The sequence below is a fragment of the Ursus maritimus genome, unplaced genomic scaffold, assembly GCF_017311325.1.
Source record: "Ursus maritimus isolate PB19 unplaced genomic scaffold, ASM1731132v1 scaffold_13, whole genome shotgun sequence".
Lineage (NCBI taxonomy): Eukaryota > Metazoa > Chordata > Mammalia > Carnivora > Ursidae > Ursus > Ursus maritimus.
Window position 1 is genome coordinate 20,683,842 of NW_024423675.1, and position 10,559 is coordinate 20,694,400.

The 10,559-nt window shown below is 38.0% G+C and overlaps 1 protein-coding gene across 1 annotated transcript in view; it reads left to right on the top strand.

Annotated features, from left to right (window-relative positions):
• FIG4 (FIG4 phosphoinositide 5-phosphatase) overlaps positions 1-10,559 on the top strand; it is a 122,127-nt gene that overhangs the window by 64,950 nt on the left and 46,618 nt on the right. Inside the window, exons 17-19 of the mRNA XM_008706231.2 lie at positions 5,836-5,894; positions 7,101-7,248; positions 10,019-10,102. Of these exons, the coding sequence (XP_008704453.1) occupies positions 5,836-5,894; positions 7,101-7,248; positions 10,019-10,102 (291 nt within the window). The remainder of the gene's footprint in view (positions 1-5,835; positions 5,895-7,100; positions 7,249-10,018; positions 10,103-10,559) is intronic.

The following is a 10,559-nucleotide window of genomic DNA, read 5'->3' on the forward strand; positions in this document are numbered from 1 at the left end:
CGCTTGACTCTGTAGTTGTGTGACCTTGGATTGGTTACTTAACCTCTCCCCACCTCATTTTCCTTATCTGCAAATGTGAATGGTGGGACACACCTCACAGGGTCATTGTGAGGGTTTGGTGAGGGTTTAGTGAGAAGACTCTTGAGTGTTTTTAACTGAGGCGTCATGTACTAACATAGTGAGTTTTGCCACATGAGCAAAGTTTTCACACACAGGAGGCTGGATACTGGTGCATTCTGCTCAGAGGCCTACAGTGTTGAGTTTTCTCGTAACTGATGCTCTTCTCTCACAGCGTCAGTTTAATATAGTCCTTATTTTGTGCAACCGTCCTTCCCAAATACTATGGGGGTCACTGCCAGTCTGGGCTTAATTGTGTGGACAGACCACAGGCAACTGGACAGTTAGCAAGTGCTGATGTTATAGCTGTTACCAAATTCCGTGTTACTTCGGAGTGCTTGGAATATATAGGGATGGGTCAGAGTTTCTGTTTCTCAGATTTGTTCTTGTAAGTGCATATTGTTGGAATAACCAACTTACCATTTGAGTTTACTTTTCCTATTAATGAAGCACTGCTGGTTTTCACAGTAAATGATTGCCTCTGAATTTTTGCTGATAAAAAAAGTGGAACTAATTATGTCCGTTTGGTGAGAGATGAGTTTAAATACCCATATTTAGCTCTGGTGATGCAATTGACTGTGGGTAAATGTGGGTGATTTTCCGAAATTTCATATTACTTTCCAGTATTAAAGCTATTAGCACACAGCTTGGGAAGAACCAAAACTCAATTTTCTACTGCAGAAATTAGCTTGTGTATTACAAGTGGACATTAAACCACTTGCGCACCTTAAGTTACATAACTGATAACTAAGGCAGGAGTGCCACTTATTTGTGGCATCAAAAGAAGCTGCTGTTATATCCCCATTTTCTTAAAAAAAAAAAAAAAAAAGGAAACTGAGGTTGCAGAGAGAATGTGTCTTGACTGAGATAATTCAGCTCATTAGATGATTCAGCAAGAATCAGCTGCAAGCCTGCCACTGAAAATAAAGTTTTATCAAAGTAGATAATATGGCTCTCTCAGTTGGTTTGGTCTCCTGTTTTTGTGGGGTTTTTTCCAACAGAATATCACAATTCTAAAAATCAGTTTATGCTATCAACAGTAGATATTGCTCATAAATAGTACTTACGAATACTGGAAGATAAATTTCAGTGTTTTTATTTTGGACTTTCCAGTGTCACCCAACTATAACTGGTTATTTGGTGACAGTTAATATTATAATTCTCAGATACAGTGAATAATTTAGCCAGAGGCAGTTAACTGGGTGAGAGCATGGACTTCAGGGCTGGGTAGGGCTGAGTTAGAATTTCTGCCAGTGTGTGACCTCAGACCTATCAAACTCTGGAAATCCTTTTCCTCATCTGTAAGATGGAGAGGATCATGAACACCTCAAGGGTCATTTTGAGGATTAAGTGAGAAAATGTGTGGGAACTACTTAGTACTGGGTCTGACACAGAATCAACGCAGCCCCGAAGCTGCCAGGCTCTGGAGAGATGGCCTCCAGTTAAAATCTGTGTGACTATGGGCAAGTTACATAACTGGTCTAAGTCTCAGTGCCCATTATCAGTAAAATAGAGATAATAATACTATCTAACTTGTACATTTTTCTGAGCATCAGATGGGATAATGTAAATGCTTAGCACATAGCAAATCCAACAGACGTCAGTACTGTGATTATTCTTTAAGGAGAATATATTCCCTAGTTGTAACATTTATTAAAAAATCATACAGGATGACCGTAAAATCTGGAAACTTAGATAATATTATTTTATCACTTATTATATTTGCTTATGTTTCCAAACTGGGTGACCCTCCTGTATTTTATATTGTGTTTACCAGTGATTTATTTGTGTTTTTATTGAATGATAAAGGAAGGGGAATAATTCTAGCTCTGACTAGAGTTCATCCAAACCAGATCCTCTTGAGGTAACTACTTCCGTTACTCAAAATCCCACATTTATTGATCTGCCTAGAACCGCCAGATGAAGCTTTGTTCTGAGTTAGGTTAATATGTCACCAAGATGTTTTTAGATATCAAGCACTAATTACTTCATTGACTCAGAGTTGGGAGGCTTCCTGGCTCTACTCACTGTCTGATGTGTGAGATCCTCTGTGTCTCCCCAGGACAGGTCATCCGGCCTGTGCATGACTAGTCCTGGGTTGTCCTCTGGGCTGTGTCTGATTTAGACAGTCCTTTTCAGAGAATCCACTTATGCAGTTCTTCCCCACATCACCCTGAGATCTGCTGCTCTGTAAGTTTACCTACTAATCTTAGTTCAACCCGCTGAGACCTTAAGAACGCGATTTCTGTATCCGCTTTATAGTCTTGTAACTATTTGAAGACAAGTTCACACCTCAAAATCTCTTCTTCTTCAGGTTAAACAGCCCCACTCTCTTCAGCTGTTCCTCACAGACTGTGATTTCAAGTTTCTTTGGGATTCAGAATGTTCTCCTCTTACGGAGTCCAGTCCATGTCAATGTTTTTTAACTGTGGTACCCAGACCTGGGTTCAGTAATGATCACAGTTTGATATGATTTGTGCCAAATATCGTGGAACCATTGGAGCCATTATTCCTCGTCTCCTGGTGACTCTGTGTTTATCATTAACTATAAGATTGCACTAGCTGTTTTTAGCAATGCCATCATAATGTTGACTCTGTGAGCTTCCTGTCCATTAGAACTCCCAAGTGTTTCTAACATGGCCTGCTGCCATGCCTTATCTATACCATTCTTGTATGCTCATTCAAGCATTCTTGGTCATGTTCATATGTGCTTTGCCTGCTTCCAAAAGAGAGGGTTTGAATGTATATCCTTTTTATTAACTATTATCTATAGATTTGCAGCTTCTTCAGATTTAATCAGCTGGTCGTCTTGATCCTAATACAAATCCCTGAGGAAAAATGTTGAATAGAATAAGGTAAATGGAAGAGCCCTCTGGGACACCACCAGACAACTCCTTCCACCTTAACAATGTTTCATAATTTTTGGTTGGAATTGTTTAAATGGCTGTAACTTACTCTATTGTCATCATTTAATTATACTGTCCTCCTCCCCACATTTCTCTATCTTGTTCACAAATATTGATGGCTTTGCTAAAGTCCGTGTATTATTTCAGAGGGCTCCCATGTAAGTTAAGGGAATGAGAGAGTCCTTTTTTAAGTCTCCCTAACCTTCCTGTGTGAATGAGCTAGTGGTTGAGCACTCTTCATACTAGGGACCAAAGAAGAGAAGAGCAGCTGACTTATTAGGCATTGTATGCAAAGGAAGAAGTGGACCAACTTGCAGTCTCAGTCCTCTGATACCTGGTCCCAAAGCAGGTTTCTGTCCTGCTTCCAGTGCTCTTCCTCTGAGTATATCTGCTCGGGGGTTGTGGTAACAAAGATCTCCCCCCATTTTGGGCTGAGTCCTCTCACATGCTCTCATCCTCCATCCATCTCAGCTCATCTTCCCTGGGGTGGGGATTTTTCATGGGCTTCTGTGTTTCTGAGACCCACCCAGTAGAGCTGGACTTTCTAAAAAGTATTGTTAAGTTGCTTTATCTTGCTTACGGAAATATGGTTTAGTAATATTCAGGGGGAAAAAAATCTATGGCCTGTTTCAAGTCACTAAAAGATTCTCTCTTAATTCTTTTTCTCCACATGGTATTTTCTGAGCTTAAACACATTTTTTATCACGTTTGCTTCTTTATCTTAGGTAAGCTAATGGTGAGCAACATTCTTTAGGAAATTCCTTATATGCTAGCTAATACCTTCTTTATATTTTCCTCCTCTGCCAAGATTTAGTGATTGCAAAATAGAATTTACACCTGTGTGCACATGCATGTGCACGCGCGTGCACGCGCACACACACACACACACACACACCTTAAACAATTACTCCATGCTTTTTCATTCTTCTGATCTGATAGTCTGATTCTCCTGTGAGAAAAGCAAATGAGATTAGACTGGTGTATTTTGGATGTGGATTTATGGAAGTCACTGGTCATCTTTTTAGGTTACTCACAACACATCTCCATTTAATACTTGATTCTGTTATCTCCTGGAATTGACATCACACTCATTAGTGTATAGTTTTTGGAATCTATTACCCTCTCATTTTTGAGCACCAAGACTGCATTTGCCCATTTTTAGTTTAAGTTCCATTCTTCACTCTTCTTGGAAAGATGATTGATCCCAGTGATATCAGGACACTTGAATTCTTTTAGAGATGCTCTGCTGTTTCCTTTCATCTCTTGGGCTGTACATGGCTTCTCTCTTCTCTTGTTTTTATCTTTCCAGCATGAAACTTCTCATGACTGTTGAAGGTAGAAAGAGTGCTGTGATTAAGTAGCTCTCCTTTCTCTGTCATTATTTTCAACATGACATTTCTAACGCTATTTTATGTGTGAGACACACAGTAGGTGCTCAATAAATGTTGAAAGACTGAATGAATTATCCACAAGCAGCAGACATAACCCTTTTCTGTTCTTTTCATGCTCTAAAGCCTTGCTATTCAAAAAGCAGCATGAGGACCAGCCCCTCTGGCATCACCCAGGAGCTTCTCATCAATGCAGAATCTCAGGCCCCATCTACTGAATCAGAATCTGTCCTTTCAGAGGATCTCCTGAGTGTTCGTGTGTGCACTGAATTTCAAGAAGGACTGTTCTAAAGCATAACTTTGGTCAAGCAAAACTCGAAGAGCCTTTCCTGTTATCATCTCAGTCTCCCCCCCCCAATTCATTAGGCGTCATGTTCCTTTTTTCCCTCATCCTTGGTTAGTATTCTGCTTGCCATCTCTACGAGAGTTCTTTCTTTTGCCTATTTCATTTAAATACCCCCCATTCTTCATAATTGGGATTATTCAAGATTGTAATACCAGCATTTTATTTTTAGAAAGCCTTTTATTTATTTAAAATGATCTTTTTAGCATTTTTGGTCATAAGCTCTTTTTTTTCCTGAACCTTTTGAAAATCTATGTTTTTAATACATTTTGATATACCATTTCACATCATTCCCCTTCCTAGCACTGATGAACTTTGATATAGCATTTGCCCCCTAAAAATCCAATTTGTCAGAATTTGATTTAGAATTAAATCCAACGTTTCAGATTCTCAGCTTACAGCAGATGAGTCTTCTGGCAGAAATCCAGGTGATTGAAATTCCCTACCTTCCTCTGACTCGCCTCTGTAATCAAGTAGTGAATATTTACAGTTAAAGATTAACAGGGCCTCTACTATTTTCTAAGGGAACTTCTTCTTTAGGACTATCTATTCACTTAATGATTTTGCTTAACTGCTGTAATTAACTATACACATAGACCCATATACATAGAGCAGAACGGAGAGCGGAAAAAGTAATCTAGTTCTCAGATAACCACGTGCCAGAGAGTCTTGGAGGTAGACCTTGGGGTCAAGGTCCTGCTGTGCATTGGCTTGCAGAGTAATGCAGGCACAGTCTCTGGGGAGAAGTAAACAGCAGCTCCTGGAGTCTGGCTTAGTACACCCCAATATTTTCTAGCTTAAAGTCAGTAACATCAGAGCATCTTGCCTCTCAGATGTGTTTGTGGCAGTTTTGTAGATCTGCGACACAGCTGAAACAAGAAAGGGGTTGGGAGAAAATGAACATGTTGAAGACCTCCTATACCAAAAACTTTACAAATATGTTTTTAAAAGAAAAAAAAATTAGCTTTGAAGTTCGAGGCAGTGTCTTAGTATAGACTGTAAACCCCTTTTACCCAGTGAATTGTAGAAAACCAGTGTTTACATTTGGTCCATCTTACCCTTTTATTTTTTAATTTTATAGTTATACTTACTGGTGGACACCAGAGGTAATAAAACATTTACCGCTGCCGTATGATGAAGGTAGGTACACTGTTTCTCTTTTAGTTTTTATACCAACATATTTTGGAATTATTCCTAAATGAGCTTGAAGCATTAAATTCTTTGCATATAATATTTCATTAAAAAGAAATGAATGACTACTCAGTTTTATGTTGCTGCTATAATAGGGGATTGTAACATCTTAGACAGCTTTTTAAGGACAGTGATTATGTTATACGTCTTTTATTCAAGTGGCCAATACCTTGTATTGTGTTTTACAGTTATTAGGTATGTCCCTGAAATGTCTAATGGTTTTAATATATTAGTTTACCATTTTAAATTAGTACTGATTATATTTCTAGATATTTGGGGGTAAGGGAAGGAAGTGAAGACCCATTCACAAGGAGAAATAAAAACTTTTCTTGTATCTAAGCAGTGAAAAAAGATACAGATGTGTATATAAAAGTATATTTTAGTCACTAAAGTTTAAATTTAATTAATTTGTCAGAAAAGCAGGAAAAATTTTGTATTAAATAAATGACCTCAAACGTACAGTACATTTGAATGATGTTTCCAAATTGAAATAAGTGCTCAGTTTTGAATAGAGTGTAACGCTGTTACTGATTCCCTTGACCTTAAACAAGCCAGTTTTCCCAGTTGTGAAGGGGCACCAAGTAAGATCGAACTGCCAATCTGGAATGTTCCACTTGAGGACTCTCATCGAGTCATGGTTAGGTATTCCAACTTTGGGTGGTAAAGGCCATAAACTAAGAAGATTACAAATGATTTTTAGTTCTTAATAAATTTTTAATTAATTTTTAAAAAGTATTTGTAACCTTGAGATTCTAGGAAAAATTATAACTCATATTGCAAAGAAGATTTGTTGTTCTAGGAAAAAGGAAAGGACTTTAACAGTTTAACATTGGCCATAAACAGGATTTGAAACATAAAGGAAAACTTAGAGAAATAGCTGCACCATTCTTAATTAGAAGGTAAAGGGTATTTATTTATGAGCAAAAAGGAATTTAAAGAGCTGAGTAGTGTGATTTCTAAAATAACTCCCTGCTCCCACCCAGACTTCTGGGGGCCCTCCTGCCTCCTTGGAGCTTGTCACACTTTGCTTTGCCCTGTATACTCTGTGCACATATCTCATCTTTCCCAAGTGTATGAGTCCTCGAGAGAGGACGTGAGCCTTGTTTGCCAGATGTCATCTAAAGACTTTATGAGTAACAGGCATATCTTTCTTAGTTATCTGTGCTGCGAACTTAAAGAAGTTGATAGTGAAGAAATTCCACAAATATGAAGAAGAGATTGACATCCACAACGAATTCTTTCGACCATACGAACTGAGTAGTTTTGACGATACCTTCTGCTTGGCTATGACAAGCTCAGCACGGTACGTTGTGAGTGCCCTGAGACTGTTGTAAGGATTTGGGAACTTTAGTTTTCCTGTCTACATAGATATGTCTTGCTTTGCCGCAAGTCCGTTCCACAAGCCTGCTAGCGGGGATCGTACAGCTTCTGAGTACCACCTGTGATGAGGGGAGCCCGCTGCTTCAGGAGGCAATGCCTTCTAGTGTTAAACAGCTGGAATTAATTTCTTTCCTTTGGTAAATTGAAACCTGCCTGGCATTGGTCCTAGCTTGTCATTTGGAATAAACTCACTTTTTAAAATTGAACATAGAAATCAAGAGCCAGCATAAATTAGTGGAAAAAACCATAGTCTCTGGAACTACAAAAGGCAGAGATGTGAATCATGGATCAGCCACTGCCTACTTGTGTGACCTTGAGAAAATTATCTAACTTATCTGAGTCTCAGTGTCTTCTTTTATGTAGATAGGGGCATGTGTATTATACACATATATACACATACATGCCAAGTGCCTTGATGGAGTTCCCGACACAGGTGGGTGTCTAATAAATGGTGGCTATCATTCTATTATCATTCTTATTAGGAATAGAACGAGTCTGGTTCTTTTTCTGTGTGACAGCCCTCCAGATATTTGAGGAAGCAGTGTTAATATTTTTCGGGTAAATATCCTTCATTCTTTCTTTTCACAATTCATGTGACATTGTTTCCAGACTCTTCAACTTGGTCTCTCCTTTTGAATATGCTACATTTTTTCAGAATTTGGTGGGGTCTTTTAGAAAAGTGACGGGACTAGAATAAGAAAATTAGACAAAGCAAATCACTTTGTGATTATTGCATTTTATATTAAAGTTTACATTTTTGTATTTTACATTTTCTTCCAATGTGATATAGATATGCCTAAACTTAATGTACATGTAGAAACATGTCCTGTGGTTTTGTTTCTGAGAAACTATATTTTGCTTCAGTTTCAGATGGAAAGTTTAGAATTTTTACTTGGTTGATTTTTATTTAAACTTATTAAAAGTTGAGAAGTTTTAACCATAAGGTCATTGTCGTTTCCAGAATATTTCAACTCAGCAAAGGATGAATGATGTTATGCATGTGTGTCTATACGGTTGATTTTTTATTTGCAGGGGTTATGTTCTATAAAGTTCATGCAACAACTGGATTAGAGAGTACTGAACCATTGCTCTTTGGGGAAATACAGGGTTAGGTTCCTGGCAAGCCTCAGGTCACAACACTTTTATCAGCCAATCAATACATAACCATGTTATGTGTGTTTCTATTTAAAGACGCCTTATTAAATATATATTGTAGATTTATTGACATTGAACTTATAGCAGACAACACTATTTATTAACATTGAACTGACAGCAAGTAACACTATAACTCATACCAGATGAGCCCTTCTCCAACACACGTGTATTTTTTTAAGGTTTTATTTATTCATTTGACAGAGAGAGAGAGTGAACACAAGCAAGAGGAGTAGCTGAGGGAGAGGGAGAAACAGGCTACCCGCTGAGCAGGGAGCCCTATGTGGGGCTCGATCCCAGGACCCTGGGATCATGACCTGAGCTGAAGGCAGACGCTTAACTAACTGAGCCAACACATGTGTTTTCTTTCCAACACACAGCTCTCTTGTGCCTAGAAACACTGACGGGCTTCAACACTACGCTTGGGGTCATTTGAGACAATGAGGTTACCAACAAAAAGCACAAAAAGGTGAAAAACATGGCAGTAAATAGACTGTGGAAAGGACACTTCTTATAGCGTGAGCGCTGAGACAAGAAGGCAGAGCGTCACCTTGTTCTCCATCAGCTGAGAACATGAGCATTGGGTTACTCTATTTTTTCACTGTTCTGCACATGTTTGCAGGTGATCGTGAAAACTCTGAGTGTTGGTTTTGGGGTTACAAATAAATGTTAGTGAGCAAGCAAATTCTCAAATTAAGGAGTCCACAAAAAATGGGATCGACTGTATATGTTCAAAAAGAAAGAAAAATTAAACCACTTACATTTTAAAAACATTTTCTGTCAAATGGGCATTTTGGGTCAGATTCAGTTTTACTTTCTTTTCCTTCAAAAATATGATGGGTCACACTTGGAGCAGTATCCTTCCCAGAGCCATAACTCTCATCAGCATAAACCATGCAACTCTGGTCTTTCTGGCATCTGTGAGAGGTTTGGTCTGGTTACAGCAATAATCGAGAGATAGGCCTTGCACAATGCAGAAGTAGCTTCAGCTTATTTTAGTATGTGGTAAACTAAAAGATTCTATTCGAAGTGTTCCAATAGCGCTTTAATGAATTAACCCCAGCCTAATGAGGTCAATGCTGATTCAAACACTCCTGTGTTTTTGATTATTATTTCAGCCTCCCTAGGTAGTATAGTGTAATAAAAACATTGTAAAACTTAGCAACTTAGTGTTTTGCCATTGATTTTATGAGTTTAGTTTTACCCGAAAAGTAATTCTGATGTATAAACAAAGTGTATACATCGTGGCAGTAATTGAGATATAACTCTGTTCCAGTAGAGAAAATCTTAAATTCAAAACCACTGGGTCTCGTAATCATGAAGAAAATTCACAGTGAAGACTGATGGCATTGAAGTTACCTGGTGCCCTTAGTTCATGGGGGTTTATGGCCTTGATCACCTAAGCTCCCTTGAACATTTGGCTCAGAATAGATGTAGCTCTGAGGGCTAAGAAGAAATAGTATAAGAATATGAATTGAACAGAAGCCAGTATCCTCTGGATGGACAGTTATTCATATGGAATTTCTTTCCTCTTTCTTCAGTGACTTTATGCCTAAGACTGTTGGCATTGATCCAAGTCCATTTACAGTGCGTAAACCAGATGAAACCGGAAAATCAGTCTTGGGGTAAGATTTGCATATAGAATGAAATTTTAAAGATTCCTGTAAATTAATATGGGACTTGCAATATAATTGTCACCAAAAAGAATAAGTTCAAGTCACACAGTTTGGAGCACATTCCATTTATTGCATCTATGCAGGTAGTTTACTCATGGCACTGGGATCCCTAAGGAATTCAACATTGAAAGAATTTATAGGAATTTCAGCAACATGGTGTATTTTATTATTTTTTTAAAAATAATTTTTATTTTGTTACATTAGTCACCATACAGTACATCCCCAGTTTTTGATGCAATGATATTTTATTATTTTAAATTAAGAATATCACAGATAGCATAGGGGCAGGTAGCAGATATTATGTGTTAAGTCCTATAAATAACTCAGCATTCTCAGTTTCCCACAACATAAAATACTTAGGTAAAAATTGATAGTCATTTTATTTATTTTTGTTGGCATCCTGTGG